This window comes from Meles meles, chromosome 17 (assembly GCF_922984935.1).
Source record: "Meles meles chromosome 17, mMelMel3.1 paternal haplotype, whole genome shotgun sequence".
Lineage (NCBI taxonomy): Eukaryota > Metazoa > Chordata > Mammalia > Carnivora > Mustelidae > Meles > Meles meles.
The window spans coordinates 10,762,226-10,779,909 of NC_060082.1; the positions used below are offsets into that span (position 1 = coordinate 10,762,226).

General features: G+C 41.3%; 1 protein-coding gene across 2 annotated transcripts in view; it reads left to right on the forward strand.

Annotated features, from left to right (window-relative positions):
- The window catches only part of DUSP10 (dual specificity phosphatase 10), a 40,383-nt gene extending 30,537 nt beyond the window's left edge, over positions 1–9,846 (forward strand). For both annotated transcript variants that reach the window (XM_045983544.1, XM_045983545.1), the window contains exons 3-4: positions 4,982–5,353; positions 8,600–9,846. In XM_045983544.1, the coding sequence (XP_045839500.1) occupies positions 4,982–5,353; positions 8,600–8,865 (638 nt within the window). In that variant the 3' untranslated portion in view covers positions 8,866–9,846. The remainder of the gene's footprint in view (positions 1–4,981; positions 5,354–8,599) is intronic.
- The last annotated feature ends 7,838 nt before the right edge of the window (positions 9,847–17,684 follow it).

A 17,684-nucleotide genomic window follows, 5' to 3' on the forward strand; every position in this document is an offset into this window, starting at 1 on the left:
TCATGATCTCAGGGTTGTGAGATCAAGTCCGGTGTTGGGCTCTGCACTCAGCGGAGAGGGTCTCTCTCGCTCTCTCTCTGCCCCTCCCCACTGCTTGCATTCTCTCTCTCTCTCTCTGAAATAAATAAATAAATCTTTAAAATAAATAAATAAATAAATAAAAGTCTAGTCTCCACCCTAAGAGAAAACAGACAACAAAAAGGGTGATCGGTATGCTCGCCGCAAGCTGGCAGAAGTTACATTTTCAACCCCCTCCATCTCTCTTTGGGCGTTAATTCCACTTGCTGGCCTTCAGCGAGAGTTGTCCTGACATCTCTGGAGAGTGCTGACTTTCCGGCTTCACAGGAAACCTAAAAGCGTGAGTGCGCAAGTGCCGTCCATCTTCAGAATATGGAACTCTCTTGCTTATAGCTCCTGCATTTGGACGTGGTTCCTTCCGTTGCCACCCGGAGCACCGCTTCTGAATCGTACCGCAGGAGGCTCTGCTGCTTCTAGAACTGCACAATGGCCAAGACAGCAGCAGGAGCCGAAACCAAGCTACAAAGAGCTTTGCCACTGAAACCAGAGTCCGTAGCTTCTGTGGGTCTGTGGCCGTGCTGTTGGAAGAAACCAGGACTTGTATTTCTACATATTTTTCTTGAGGGGTAGAATCTTCTTTGTTGTTCCCATTCAGAATCAAAGTACTGACCATGCTCATTTTGGCAGAGAACCTAGTTTTGAGATAAGGTTGGAAATGTTTGCCCCCAGCAATGTTGCTCGTGCCTTGAAAATATTTGCACTGTGACTGCAAGCAGTTGTGTGCGTAAGAAGATGGCTCAGCCCTGTGGGGACTAAGGTGTGGGGGAGGGGATGGGCCAAGAACACTTTTATTTAAAACATACTCTGTCTCTGGAAAAAACAAACAAACAAAACCCCCAAAACCAAACCAAACCAAACCAAAACAAAAAACTACCACACAGAAATTCAAAAATACGCAGTTTTTATTGGGAAAGTGAGGACAAACGAAATCAAATCTATTTGTTTAGGAAGAATAGGGAGCTGTGGCTTTCTTTATGATAAAAGTATATTATTTAAATGTTAAAACTGCTCAGGTCCATTAGGTCTTAGCTCTTTTTTTTTTTAAAGATTTTATTTGACAGAGAGAGATCACAAGTAGGCAGAGAGGCAGGCAGAGAGAGAGGGGGAAGCAGGCTCCCCGCCGAGCAGAGAGCCCGATGTGGGGCTCGATCCCAGGACCCCGAGATCATGACCTGAGCCCAAGGCAGAGGCTTAACTCACGAGCCACCCAGGCACCCCGGCCTTAGCTCTTTTTAAATAAAATGTTAAAAGTAAAAACTCCGGAACATTTGCTTACTGATCATTTAGAGTCTTTATATTAAGGAAAAGAAAAAAAAATTTTTTTTAGATCTCTCAAATAGTGGTTTCCCAAAGTAATGAAAACAAAAAAGTGCTTACCATGGATAGATGTTGTTTCAAAATACTTTATTTTTACTAACCAGTCTAGTCCTCCAAACAGGAATGTGAGGTAGGTATGATTATTATCCCTGTTTTATATCTGGGGAAACTGAGGAACCAGGAAGTAAGAAATTTGCTCAGGATCTGGTAGCTTGTGTCGCCAAGGCTGGGACTGAGATACACGCCATCTGGCCTGAGAACCACTGCCCAGCACTTAGGGTTCTCACAGACTGCAGTGTGGACAGATCAAAGGGAGATGAGAACACGGGCGGTGATGATAGCAGGGTAAGAAGACATTATTTATCAGATGCCTGGTCATAGATCACCATGTTTTCATAGGCTGCCCCTACCACAGCTCCATGGGTAGGTGACATTATGCCCACTTTACAGATCAGTAAACCGAAGCTTAGTGAGGGACAGTGATTTGCACCATGACTCACAGCTCTCATGGGGCAGAATCAACACTGTAGCCTGGATCAGTCCGCCTCTAACATGTGCTCTTAATCACCAGCTACTTTATCTCTGCCTCACTTGTTAGTTATCCTGTTAGAATGTCCTTATGTTGTAATAAGGAACAGGACATAATCCGTCTCGTCATTAAGTGATCAGGCTGGACAGCCCCTAGTGGGACAGGGTGGGGGGAAGGTGGTTGGAGGAGAAAACCATATTAGCCTTAGTCTTTCCTGCCCTCCTTCCCCAGCTTCCAAGTCCAGTCTCCTAAGAGAAGAAAACCATCCTCTCTGCAGACATTTCTCTAAAAAAAACACCATTGTGATATCTGACTGGTTGGTCTGGCTTGGAGCACCCCCCTTGCCCCGGGAGAGTTGCGTGACTGCTGTGTGTGGATATGCACGACCCTTAGTGAGAACTGATGCCTGCGCTGGTCAGCAGACCGACAAGTGAACAGGAGACTGTTTCTTCATGCCCCTTAAGGAGAATTTTCTTGTCCAACTCATGTGTTTGAGTCATAACATTTCCTTTTCTATCCTGTCCATCTCCAAATAGTGATGAGCAGAGTTCCCACATGGCTTAAACATACAATATACATGTAGTTTTGCCCATGAGCACCCCCTGGGATTCGAAGCAGTCTGTGTCTGTCTCAAATTCCCTTCTCCCCTCCCCCATGGGTTTTTTCCCTCCATTAGGCAAATGGAAGGCCCATGCCACCTGTTAGCATTACATCATTGGCTCCCCAGAACACAGTTGCACCAAAGGCCTTAAACAAAGTAGTTCTTCTTGTATTGTTTGTACTCAAAGAGCTGATATCATGCCAACTGATGTCATTGTATGTCTTTGTGTAACTGCTATGGCAACTGGGCAGGTGGGGAGCCTCCAGCTGATGTCATGGGGAAAGGAGGTGTAGAGACAGAATTTTAAAAAGCTGTATGCTGCTTTTTTCTGTGTGTGGGTTTTTTTGGCATGCATTTTTAAAAAAACTAGCTGCTTTTAAGACAAATTACAGCTTGAGTACCCTAAATAAGAATAGACAAAAGCCCCCCCACACCCCTTAGAGACTTCTTTTGAATTTATTTTGTTGGTCTTCCCTCTCATATGAAAAAGTGTAACCACTGCCCTTTTCTTAAGGGGGAAAAAAAAAAAAGTGAATTAGGTTCCCATCACAGAATCAGTGTGAATTGTTTACTTGGATTTTATGGAGGCAAAGCTGAGTGGATTTTAAAATAACTCTTCATAGTCTTTTTCATGGGGTTTATAATGGTGATGGTGGGTAATTTCAATTTTTTTTTTTTTTTTTTTTTTTTTTTAGAAAGTAGTCACTACTGAAGTCTTTCTGGTTTTCCATTTCTTCTACTTTAAAAATAATCTCTTAGGGTACAGACAAACTTTTTTACCATGATCTCATAGCAGAGTAAACTAGCAATATGTAAGGGCAGAGTTTAATTCTAGAAATCCATTAAAATGAATTTGTAGCTCCTGTTTTTCTTTTCAAAAAGCAAAGATAGGTTTTGGCACTTACCGATGAATGAACTGAGTGACTATAATATTACCCTCTTTGAATGATCTTTGTGCCACCACTGGACCTTAATGAAAATAGGACTTGCCGGGTTGTCACGCCTAGCTGGCTGTGTACTGGGCAAGCACAGCCATGAGACTTGGTCTAGGTTATAGTCTGGAGCTCCTGCTGTAGATACCAAAGATGAGACTTGAAATGGGGAAGGCATAAGTTACGTTCAGAAACCACTGGACAGATAAACTTCCTGTCTGTTTCAATACAACCGTATCCTGTACCAGCTCTATGTTTCTGGCCTTATCTCCTAAAACTATCAGAGGGCATAAATGTTGTGTTCTGGAGGCTTTCAGGTTTTAGGAGGTCTCCAACTTCCCCTTCCTCTCAAAGGGAAGGCCAGGGTATGTAGTCGTTTGATGAGAATTAGAGCCCATTTGGTGGGAATAATATCAACTCACATTTCCTGGACCTTATATGTATGTTGTGTCATTTGACCCTCCTGATAATCCTTTGGGCTTCTGCATGTGTATGATACATCTAACAAATGTTAAAGGAAAAAGTTTAACAAACTGAGATCCATAAATTTCATACCTTAAACAAGTGCTTTTTTTTTGCATGGTCTTTTAGTTTTTGATCAGGAGTATGGTGAATGTTTTTGAATTGGCTTTGCTTCATTTAACATTACATATAGAAACATTTTGTTTGTTTCCATATTCCTTTCACAACTTTTAATGGCTACATAACATTCCATTGGATGAAAATTACACCTTTTCATTTTTTAAGATTTGTTTTTGTCCTTGGCCTTTTCTGCAAAACAGATAATGCTATATAAACCTCTTTGTACATCTAGCTGAATATTTTGGTTAGATCACTTTCTTAAGCTCTATTCCTCAAAGCGCTGCTGGACTTATTCATGGGGAGGTAGTTTGCACACTTTGCCTGTATTCATTAAGTCCAGACTCCCAGTCACACTAAAAGGTAGATGCTATTAAACCTCATTTTATAGATGGGGAACCACAAGCACAGAGAGAGAAATTAACTTGCCTAGGTCAAGGAGCCAAGAAGTTGTATTCCTGGTAATCTGGGTCTTCCAAGGTCCCTGTCCATAGCCACTCTTCCGTATTGGGAGCTGACTCGTCTTTCTGGGTGAGGTCAGCTTATGGAAGAGTGCAAGACGTGCCTACAGTGCCCACGGAGGTTGGTCATGCTTTCGCTGGCTCCCAAAGTACAAGGTTCTATGTAGGCCGCTGAGCATATGGCATCTTGAGGCAGGTCAAATCTGCTCCTGATAAAATTGCCTGGTGCTGCAAATGAACTCTTTCCAGGGGAACGTGCCACAGTTTGTGTGAAGAGCCACATTGCGACAGTACCACATGCAGTGAGATCTTCTGAAGCTTGTCCTGGATCTCCAAATGGCCTTGCGTTTTTGTTCTGATCTAATTTTTTTTTTTTAAACGTGCCTCTGCAAGAATGCACTTCATGTCTCTGGGGACAGTGGCATTTTCTGCCACTCTGAAGTTCTAGGGATGGTCATTGTCACTTTCTGTGTGTTTGCTCCAGGTGGACTTAGCAGTTTCAAGCAGAACCATGAAAACCTCTGCGACAACTCCCTCCAGCTCCAAGAGTGCCGGGAGGTGGGGGGCGGCGCGTCTGCAGCCCCGAGCAAGCTACCTCAGTCCATCCCCACCACCCCTGACATCGAGAATGCGGAGCTGACGCCCATCTTGCCCTTCCTGTTCCTCGGCAATGAGCAGGACGCTCAGGACCTGGACACCATGCAGCGGCTGAACATCGGCTACGTCATCAACGTCACCACTCACTTGCCCCTCTACCACTACGAGAAAGGCCTGTTCAACTACAAGAGGCTGCCGGCTACTGACAGCAACAAGCAGAACCTGAGGCAGTACTTTGAAGAGGCTTTTGAGTTCATCGGTAACTATCTCCCAAGGGGACTTCTCGCCTTCCACCTTCCTTGCCCCTTCAGCTTTTGCTTTGATATCAAGCCCAAGGTTTATGCCTGCGTTGCCAAAAAGCTGCTCTGAGGTATTTTCAGGCTTTGGCACCTGCTGTGGCCAAAGTGTTCTTCTCAGTCACGGCCCGTTGAACGAATGCATGGGAGCCCTTGGGATGGGTATAAAGAAACAGTGATTCCGTTTGGTGGGGAAATCCACGTCCCTCTCCTTCTCAATGAAAAGATGGTAGGGATGCGCACGGATATGTTCTGTCCCAGAATTGCAAAAGAAGTAACAGAGAGGAAAGCCTGGGAGGCCAGAGCTGGTGCTGTGGCTATCTGGTCTACCATGTCTACCAGCGCCTTGCAAGAGGTAAAATACAGTGAAGACGATACCACTTCCAAACTTGCCCGTTCTTCCCTTATCTGGGGCTGAATTCATCTGCACTTGGGATAGCTTCTTTATGCGAGGTTGAGGCAAAGGTGGCATTTGCTGAAGGGCTGCTTCTGAAGAATGTTTTGCAGTAGAACAGTGCTGTCGTGAACATCTTTACACTTTGCATCAGCATGGGGGAGACAGGAGTGGAGGGCTGAGTTGTTTTTCCCTTCTACTTGCTTTGTCTCACTTCTGAAACACTGGGTAGCAGAAGGGTGTGAATGTGAGCATTAGCGAGATGGTACTAGATTTCATAAGACTTGCCCCAAAGTCGGAAAGACCAGGTTGTGTAGCCCGAGTAGTTCCCGAGGGATGGAATTCTAACAACAGTAGACTTTAATCTCCAGAAGGAAGTAACCACCAGCCTAACCCTAATTCTAACTTTAATTTTTGCGGCTTCTATAGCCTTGAACTGTTTTAAGGCTCAAATTATCATTTGGGGGGGACACCTGGGCACCTAGCAGATGCTCCACAGTTTTTTTCAAGTGGCTCCAACCTTCATCACCACAAAAAGGTGATCCATTACTTTTCCTAAATACTGTAGCAGGTTGTTACTGGCCTCTGTCTCTCCCAGGAAGAATGCACTCATGTTTGGTGCTCCTTTATCAGGAAAAAAAAACAAAAAACAAAAACAAAACCTTGGGTCTGGTGGATTTGCTGTAGAATTGGCAGTTCTGGTCTCGTCACCCAGCTATTTTCCTGGCTAATTTTTCCTTCCATGCAGGACCATGGACTCTTCAGTCTGGAAAGATAGTCTGGGTGGTCACTGAACTCAGAAAAATAAAGTGACTTCTCCAAGATTGTAATTGTAGTGTCGGAGAAGGGAGCAGAATGCAAGGATCTTGACTCCCAGGCAGGGGCCTTTCTACAATACGCGGGGGCAGTTTTCCCAATGCTTTCTTAGTTCCTGAATGGCAACTAACTAATTTGTGGCTGCAAAGACACCTCAGATTCTTTATTAATTATATTTGAATCAAACTTTGAGCCCCAAGGAAGAACTATTTGTCACCGAGTAGATGAGGAGCTTTCTGGTTGATATATGATGTTATGACTGCAATCTTATCTGACTTAATTCCAGCTGGGGGAAGTTAAGAGATTGTTTTCCATTTAATGAGTAGCATCAGACATGCTTGTCCCAACAGGATTTCAAGCAAGGCCCCTGCATTCCATACGCTGTTCAGGCTTATCTGATTTTTTTCGAAGGAAAACAAAACAAGTAACAAAGAGCATTTAACCTGAAGAACAATTTGGCATCACAGCCTGTATAGGCACAATGTTATTTTTGTTGTTATATCATTAGATAAACTGAAATCATATGGTCTAGCTTTAGGGAAAGCAGCAGTTTTTGCAACCATGATGACATTTACTGAGAGTCTAATACAAACTAAGCAGAGTGTATGTTTAGGATTTAACTATGCCCATTTATTTATTCCTGAATTGGATGATATTATTCCCACATTCCCTGAGCCTTGTTAATGAGTATTCCTCCCATTATGTAGAAAGTGAGGTTGAAGCTCTGGGCAGTCAGGTGACTCACATTGGGTTACTCATCTACCGTGTAGTGGAACCAGTGGTCAAACCTAGCACTTTGCAGCGCATAGTAGAGGTCAATGAATAGTGGGTGCTCAAGGTGAGAAATTGCAAAAGGGAAATACTTTCTTCAGATACTGTTATCTATGAGAAGTGAGCTTAATTCACAGATTTTTAAGATGGAAGTTTGCATGATGTTTGTTTTCTCAGTCCACTGCTGGGTAGCTAGCATGCAGCTCTTGATCTCTGGGTCATGAGTTCCAGCCCTGCATTGGGTGTAGAGATTACTTAAGTAAATAAATAAGCTAAAAAAAAAAAAAGTGATTTAAGTTAGATCACTCCTCCTCATTCCCCTCCCATACTTTTCATCTACTTGATATGCTTTTGGTCTAGAAGTGTCATTAAGAATCCGTTTAGGCAGTGCCCATAAGCTATTCCCCTGAGCTTCTAATCTATCTGAAAACGTACGAAGTGTTGCTACTTTCAATTGCTCTGATTTCTGGGCCATCGCTAGAGTTCCTCCATCTCGTCATCACCGCCATGTTGGAAGAGCATATGGGGATGCAGGGGGGCTGGACAGTTCAGTGCAGGTGATGCCCTGTGCCTGAGTATGGCGAGTCTTGAGCTACATTTGCAACAATAGGCTTTTCTGGTAAGAAGCTGAACATAGCTGCTTTCTAGTTAGATTTTATTTCTCAAACCGCAGAGTTTAGTAAGACTGAAATCCTTATCTATTTAATGCCAGTTCCTATACAGAACAATTCTATCATATAAAGAAAGAAATGTTGTTGTTGTTGTTTTTCTTCCTCTATCACAGCTGGGAGAGACATTGTTAACAACACTAGTTTTGATCAACCCCGTAACCTAGTGATTGGAATTAACATCCTTTATCAAAAGGTTCTACTTAATCCGTGGCTTGCTTCACAGGCAAGTTAACTGTGTCGTAACTCTGGCTGCCGTAAGTGGCCACCACCTGTGCAGTGAACGGTTGCTAGGAATGATTCCTTCCCTCGTCTTCTCTTTAAATGGAGAAATGTAAATTCTTATTCATGCTAATATTGCTTTTAGCCACTTCTGGAGGTTGCAACAAAAGTCTATACAATTAACTAGTAAATTATACTTTATTTTAAAGCCATCTGAATTTATTTATTCTTTACTCTTTACAAAAGAGAACGTTGTCAAGTCTGGATGAAAGCTAATCTCTCTTTTTCCATATCTTTCTTCCTTCCTGCACCTCCTGGCTCTCTGTCTCTTTTCCCAGAGGAAGCTCACCAGTGTGGGAAAGGGCTTCTCATCCACTGCCAAGCCGGGGTGTCCCGTTCGGCCACCATCGTCATCGCATACTTGATGAAGCACACTCGGATGACCATGACTGATGCCTATAAATTTGTCAAAGGCAAACGACCAATTATTTCCCCAAACCTTAACTTCATGGGGCAGTTACTGGAGTTTGAGGAAGACCTGAACAATGGTGTGACACCGCGAATCCTTACACCAAAGCTGATGGGCGTGGAAACGGTTGTCTGACAAAAGTCTGGGGGGAAAGGATTACTCGTCTCCATTAAGAGACAAAGAGAAAGAAGGATGGATTCTTTTTGCTTTCTTTCTTCTTTTTTTTTTCTTTTTTTTAGATGGGGGTCAAGTTTGTGAATGGAAACAAAACTTGTTTAAAAACTTTTTATTTTTCACAAGTGTGAGAAGAAATTATCTTTTGATGCCGTTGAGATGTCCTTCCCTCGAACTGATAAAGCAGGGAGGCTAGAGCTAGAGTAATTTTTTAAAGCCAACAATAAAAATATAATAAAACTCATTTCTTCCCCCTTTTCCTTTTAAGCTATTTGTAGAGTTTATGATTAAATAGTCTGTGCAGGTTCATAGACCGAAGATACTACAACTTAAACAAATTAAAAAGAACCAAAAGTAAGAGACAGAAAAGACACTGAATCACAAAGGCCCGAGAGCTGCCTGGGCCATCCACACAGGAAAAAAAACCCAACCAAACCAAGCCCTGTCGTACTCACTGGTGCAAAGAGAAAATCAGGGCAGCTTAAGTGGTCTAAGAACCCTTCACATTCTTAAAAAGAGACAAAAGATACTGTTGATTTTGTGTGTTTCATACTCTGGATTATTTTCCCCCCTTCTTTGGGTTTAAGAGATTTTTTTTTTTTTTTTAAATAGCGAGGAACTGACCATTATACCCTATGCCTTCACTGGCTTCTTGTGCAATAATATGGTGTTTTGAGTGTGCAAACAAGTTAGAGCTGGCAGTCGATATTAGACAAATAGTGCAAATTTGCCAGCTTGGAGATAGAAAGGAATTCAATAAAAATCAATTACTTTCCTTCCCACCTTTTTCCTTTAATTTTTTTTTTTTTTGATTTGATTCTGGTTACAGTGCCATAAACCTTGTTACATATGTATATCAGAATGTAAAAAAAAAAAAAAAAAGACAAAAATTTATTTAAAAATATTTTTCGCAAAAAAAAAACTTGATGTGTTTCTGTTGATTGTGTAAAAATTTATTTTCATTATATAAATGAAACTCATTTTGGGACGTGTCTTTTTTCCTCTCTTTAACTCAATTCAGATTCAACATCTCTTACCTCTGGTAACTTGTACATGTAACATACTTGGAAATACACACGTTTTTATAAGGGGAAAGTGAGATGAGGAAGGGAAAATATTTTCTGTTCTCAGTGTGATGCAGAGAGAATTAGCAAGGAAACCAAAGGATTCAGGTAATTAATCTGCCTGGTTATCATCCCCTCTGTTCTCATAGATCTCTACCCTCTTCTGCAAATGCAATTTTCCACATAAGGAAAAGCTCAGGTGAAGACACTTAGAGGAATGAGGGGGATTCTACCCCAGCCTTTGAGCTCTGGTGACAGGTCCCTGCCAGATTGATTGGTTAGAATTCTGTGACCTTTCCAGTGGCTGTCTGAGAAATATTTGTGACCATCTGCCATTTAGGGTTTTGATAGTCCCTCCCCTGCCCTCTTGCCACTCCCCTTGTCACTTGTTCACTTGACATCTTTTGGTGACATTAACCACAGAGAGTGTAAGGCAGCAAATTGAGCTCAGCATCATGAATACAACTTTCTTATCACACTTGGTTAATACATAGATGGTGCTCCATGGGTTCCCAATGCAGAGGAAAGAGGGCATGGGGCTAGGGGAAGAGTATGATCTTAATGTTTTCTACGTTTTATTAAAATACATGTCTAGAGGGACTTGGCCAAGAAGAAGATTCACAGCAAACTGAAATTTGCCTGGGGTGAGTAACAGAATTAAAGAGTTCGGGCATGTCCAGTTCTAGATGACAACATTTGACCTATTTTTGTGAACATAGCTTAGAACTGCCATAACATAGTATTTTTTGACATTTATTTTTTAAATAGCTTTTCTACTGGAAGTGAAAAAGAAAAGTGAAGACTGAACTTAACAGGAATTAACTGAGAGCTGTTTGAATTATTTTTACGACAGAGAGTTAATCAGGTGAAAAGTAAATTTCTCTTATGGTGTTTTCTATTCTTCAGACTAATAATTCCCTTGGTGCTACAGCATATTTAAGAAGTCAAGTTGTTACGTGATTAGTGATTTAAAATACATGGTGATTTACTAGGCATTTCTTTTCGTTTATTCTAAATCCAAATGTTAAATTTCTGATAGAGTGTAAGGTTTTTTTTTTTTTTTCTTTCCTTTCCTTTCTTTTCTTTCATTTTTTTTTTTAACAAAAGAAGGAGAGGAATCAGTACAATTTCTGTTCTTTAGCTGTATGGAAATGATTTATGCTTTTTGAACTTGATGATTTTGAGAGTAAGACTGTCCTGGGGCAGAGAGGAATCCTGCCAGCCTGCATACCAAGAATTCTGAGAGAGAACTCCAGTCTTCTTTGCTAATCTGTTTTGAGTCACTTAGCCTCCATTTCTTCATGAGGAATTTGAACCACTTCATGAAAATAAAATGGATTAACCTAGCTATTGCTCTCAAAACCAGACTCCCCAGGTTTCTGGGCTTCGCTCGGTGCCTCGGCTAACTGGGGAATAATTGAGTGTTGTCTTCCTGAGAAAGCAGTGTCTCTGACTGACTGAAGCATACATCATTCTCAGCATATGGCAATGATGGTTTTGTGTGGAGTGAATTTAATGATTCAGTAGAGTAAATCTGTTATATACGGATTCAGCACATAGAACTGTTACCTTCAGTTGAACAGAAAAGTAGTTTCTGTGTATATTTATTTCAACAGTTAACACTTTTCTAATCAGTGCATATTAACCAGGATATGGTGCTTGCCTTTACGCCAGCTGCTTTTGGATCAGGACAAGTGGGCAGGAGGTGGGGCAGAGAAGCCGACAAGTAGAGAAATGTACACGGGAAAATAGTAGCAATCACACATGGATGATACATGCGGAAAGATGAGCTTCTGAAAAGGAAAGAAAGTATGGGGAAGAGAGAATTGGAGGTTACCGTAAAACAGAAATGAAAAGCTGTATTAGAATAAAGAACCGGGGCCTGAGTCACACTTCAGAAGCTGATTAAGATAAAACACTGATAAATTGCTCTAACTAGATCTTCTGGATGGTGAACTGTCCGGCAGCCACATGGAATAGAGATAAGCAATATGGCTTTCACCTTGCTTGTGAACAGGCTTTTGTAGATAAACCGCAACATTTTATCTTTACGTTTTAGTCCCCAAACATACAATAGCGGATCTCAGGTAATATGGGTTTGGTTTCAAACAACAAATATATTTGGTTTCAAGCTCTAATCGGACGCAGCCATTATATATGGATGTGAACAGAAAATGAGTATTGAGAACTGGACCCCAGAAGAATGGGTAGGAATAAAGCATTTGGAAAAACAAGACGTCCTGCCCCTATGGAGGTGGTAGGCTGCATGACAGTTGCTTTCCATGGTTCCTGATTTCCTTTTCTGTGAGAACCTTTGTCAGTGTCTAGTGGAAGACACATGTATCAAGGTGTGTGTTGCATGGGAAGTGGAATCTGGAGAAAGATCTAGAACCCACATTTGCCTTTCAGCAGTCTCAATGATGTGGGTGACTTTGGAGAAGGGTCTGGTGCCCTTGGCCAGAGAGCTGAACGCGTACCTGGTACAGGACTTGTGAAACTGAAGGAGGAATAAGGGAGTAATACAGCTGCTGCCCCAAGCCCAGGTGAGCCAGCAGATCAGTGAAACTCTGTGCTGGCGACCGTATTGCCTGGTGCCCTCTTCAGAGCATAGTGGCTGCTGCTTCACTTCCTCCTTCCAAATCTTATGTAAATTTCTCTGAAAGCTAACCTTAACCCAGTGTAAAACACGAAAGGGAAATGCAGTTTCTCATTTAGCTAAATTGATACTGTAGGAAACCACCACACTCCATCCTTGCCAACTTGGCATCCACCTACACTTCTTTTAACCGTACATAACTTCCAGGCAAAGACACAGAAAAAAATGATGTTTCTCTCTAATAAGATGCAGCTGTCACTTCTACACTTGTAACCCTGTCTCCAAAAAGGATACATAGCCCCACATATTGTGACTTAACCCATCTTTGAGTGAAGTTCACTCCTCCTCTGGTTGAGATCCACTCTGCCTTTGATAACCTCTAATTTAAATACTGAGATACAAAGGTATTATAGATTGAATTATGTTTGCCCAAAAGATGTGCTTTTGAAATTTTAAAGAACCCCAGACCTCTTGTAAATGTGATCTTATTTGGAAATAAGGTCTTTGCAGATATAATCAAATTCTTAAAACTGTCATATTGGATTAGGCTAAACCAATTACTGCTGTCCTCATAAAAAGAGGGAAATTTGGACATACACAAAGGATCAAATGCCACATGATGAGGGTGGTAGAGATTGGAGAGATACATCTCAAACGCAGGAACATCAAGGGTTGCTGGATTGTCCCTCAGAGCTTCCAAATAGAGCTAACTCGACGATACCTTGATTTGGGACATCTAGGTTCCAGATTCTAAGAGAACAGATTTCTGTTGTTTTAAGCCACTCAGTTTGTGGGACTTTGTTACAGCAGCCCAGTGAAACTAAAAGAAAAGATAACTACCTTTACCACATTTTATTTTAGATGGTAGCTGGAGGAGAAAAAATTAATATATAATCAAATTTATTTTTATAAAAGTAAGAAATATTTGTAACTCTTACCACCCTACTTTCTACAGCTGATCATATATGGTCATAGCTGATGTTTGTAACTGCCTTCTTTCATTAGCCATTCCATAAACCCTTTGTCCTCAACTACATTGCCTGGTCATTGTTCCTTGCCTGTTGGGGTGACCCATCTCTTCACCTTTGAAGGATCTGAGCTTTTGCAGTCCTGCCTGCATTGGGTTGTTTTCCATTTACTTTTGTTGCAGGACATAAGAGTATAAAATGTGCCTTTCATCCAGATATACTTCTCACTCCTATTGTCTAGTAGTGATCCAATTTCTCCCTGATGGTCATAATTACCCCCGCCAGCTCAGTATCCCATGTCTGTTTGTTGGTTCTTTAGCATGAGTAGCCTGAGATGGCCAGCACACCATTATAAACTTTTTGCTGGATCTTCTAGAAGAAACATCTGCCCCTTGGGAATTAAGCCTTCTAGACCAGCAGAACCCAAAGTTGCAGGGGAGGCAGAACAAATTTTGCAAGTGGATCTTGAGAGGTAATGGTGAGAGGAGCTTTTTCCATTTCTATTCCTTGATTTTGGAACCCCCAATCCTGGATAAGGGAGAAACAGCAACATATATTGGTTGACAATTTAGAGAATTTCCTGCACCTTGCAGGGACATTACCCCTATTCCAAAGAGTGTCTTTACTCATATAACACAGTAACTGAATTGTCAAAAGGACCATTCCACTGCTCCAGAGTGATGGATAACTTCGTAAGACTAGCGAATTCCATCAGTATGAACTTGTTGCTACACTTCATTTGCTGCAAAATAAGTTCCTTGGCCAGAAGCAGAACATTATGAAATACCACGATGGTGAATAAGACATAACAATTCTATAAGTCCACAAACACTGATTTCAGCAAAAGCATTGCAGGCCAGGAAGGCAAATCCATATGAAGAGTAAGTTTCTATGGAGTGAGAACAAAAGAGTTCCTCTTCCATGACAGAAGTGGTCCAATGTAAGTAACTCACCGTCAGAGGATGGCTGATTCCCTAGAAATGATGCTATTTCAAGGGCTCAGTGTGGGGCTCTGCTTTAAGTCGGTTGGATACTCAGCAGTGGCTAGAGCTGGATCAACCAATGGTGAGTAGAAATTTGTGTTGCTGAGCCACACATACTCTCCATATCTGCCACCATGACTACCTTGTTCATGACCCCATTGGTCAAAGATAGTGACTACAGAAAGGGACCTGACAGAGGTCCACAGAATGTATCTTCTTGACCATTATCAAGATCCTTCTGTGTTGAGCTTGAGCTTTGTTGAGTATTCGCATGGGACATTCTGTGTCCATTGAGAGAGTCCCATCCGTTTATTTCCTCCCCAGACTTTCTCATGAGCAATGTTCCAGTCATATTTCTTCCAACTCCCTGATCATCCATCTAAACCATTAACCACTGCCCATGAAGCCATGTAAATTCTTACCTCTGGCTATCTTTCATTTTAGATGCAAGGATCAGTCAGGGACACTGCTAGAAGTTCTGTCCACTGAGGAAATTCTCCTTCATCACTATCCTGGGCCACTCCAGAGTGTGATTGTAGTGATATAGCCATTCACTTTGGATGATACCAGGATATCCACAAAACTTTCCATAAACAAAGTCAAATCTTTTCCTTTGGGTCCACTGGTCAGAGAACATCCCATGAGGCCACTAGTGTGAGTTCCAGCATTAGAGACCATGGGTATCTGGATCACTGGCTCATTCAACTTCTTCTACCCAATCTCATAGATTACACATCTACTTGATAGTGAAATATTGTTATTCATGCCCAACTTAGAGGTTTGGTGGGTTGACAACAGTTTTTCATGGTTAGTTCAGGTTGCATTATAACTTGATGGTCCATGATCAAGCTTCTAGTTTCAAACTTCTATTCAAAAGTAGATTAGTTTTTCCGAAGAAACTGTCATAGTCTGTCTTCAAGATCCTAAATGTGTGTTCTATGATTTACCTAAGAGGTGAATAGCACTATACAGGATCCCTGTCTAACACACACAGCTCCAGCACTGTGGGATATACAGGATCTAGACAGATGAGCAGCTTGCATGACAGCCTTGAACTACTGCAGAGACTTTTCTTGTTCTGATACCCCACTCACAATTAGTGATCTTTTATGGCACTTGTAAGTGGATTGGGCTAGCATCCTCAATGAGGTATATGTTTCCTCCAAAATCCAAAAAAATCCCATTAGACATCATGCTTTTTTCTTAGTGCTAGAAAGAGTCAGGTGCAGCAACTTCTCCTTCACATTGAAGCGATAACTTGGCACACTCCAAAACACTAGACCTCTAGAAATTTCACTTGGTGAATGCCTCTGAATTTTGTGGTATTTCATGTCCTCTGATATGTAAGTATCAGGATGTCTGGGTGGGTCAGTTGATTGAGCATCGCCTTCAGCTTGGGTCATGATCCCACCATCCTAGGATCAGCGGGGAGCCTGCTTCTCCCTCTGCCTTCTGCTCCCCTGCTTGTACTCTAGCTCTCTCTCTCTCTCTCGCTCTTTCTCTGGAAAAAATAAATAAATAAAGCCTTAAAAAAATAGAATAGTTACCTCATCCTCATCACCAGGCATAGTCAGCATATCATTAACATACAGTACCTACATGATGTCTTGTGGAAAGAATAGTCATGTATGGCCCTTGTGGACTAGATTATGACATATTATAGTTATGGTTACTGTAGAATTACACTAAGTTTGAGCTTGGACAGTGAGAACATATTACTGACCATGCCAGCTGAAAGTAAATTGCCTCTGATGGTCTTTACCAGGGGTTAGCAAATACTTTTACTTCATTTAAAATAAATATTTTGGGCTTTTCAGGGCATTTCATTTCTGCCATAACTATTCAACTCTGTTGTAGCACAGAAGGGCCAGAGACAATAAATACATGAATGAATATATAACTGTGTTCTAACAAAACCTTATTTATGAAGAAACACTGTAGCCTGGATTTTACCCATGGGCTATAATTTGCCAACTCCTGGTCTTTATTAACAAGTATAGGGGAAAAATGTATCTCTCAGATCAATAATACTTTTGTGGTGCTAGGAGCTGTGTTGATTTCTCTCATCAATAAAAACACATGTGGAATGACAGTTTTAATTGGAGCCAACACATGATTAAGATCTTAAAAACCCATTGCCATTCTTCAAAATTCATCTGTTTCTGCATAGGGCAAATATGAGAAATAAATGGGAACAAAGCAAGAATCACCATACCTGCATCTTTTTTTTTTTTTTAGTCGTTGTTGGCAGTTCTAATCTCCACAATCTCTTTGGGAGTGCAATATTGCTTTTTGTTTACTATTTTGGCATGAAGCTTATCACTGTAAACAAAGTGCTGAAAAACTTAGTGACTTAACATAATAACAGTAATTTGTTTTATTCATTAAGGGGAAATTCAGTTGGATTCAACAGAGACAGTCCATCTCTGATAAACTTACCAGGATAAGAAATGTCATCTGGGATGGAGAATCTACTTCCAAGATGTCTTGCTCAAGTACTTCTTATATTTGCCTTGGATCTCAGGCATGGTTGTCCAGTGGATATCCTGGCTCCTCATCACAATGGCCTCTCCATGGGGATGTTTGGGCTTCCTGAAAACATGGCAGCTCTTTTTCAAGAAGCCTGGTGAAAAGCTGCAAAACTTCAAGATCACCCAGATACAGAAGTCCCATTATCAAGTGAATCACTAATACAAGTTCAGATTCAAGGAGAGGGACATTATACTTCACCTCTCAATGACAAGAATGGCAAAGAATTTGTAGTCATCTGTAATGCATCACTGTTCCTTGCACAACAAAGCCAATATGTAGAAAAGTAAGGAAACAGTAATGTGGGAATGATGGTAAAGAAAGGAATGTTAGTTTTCTGCATAAACTACCTTAAATAGTGTTGTAGTTCAAGGATAACATGTGAACTCCACTCTTGACCCAAAGATTATCTTTTTCCATTCTCGAAACCCAAGCCCTAAGGAATGGAGATAAAGACACCAGAGGAGAGTTATATCGATGTTAAGGTTTTATGTGCATCTTGTTCCAATAGGAGCGTCAGTTTCTTAAGAACTAAATAACCCATTTTCTTATTTTATCCAGATCAGACTTCTACAACGTAACAGATTTTTGGAGTGACTGCTTTGAGAGGTATTTTATATTCCACAACTCACAGCTAATT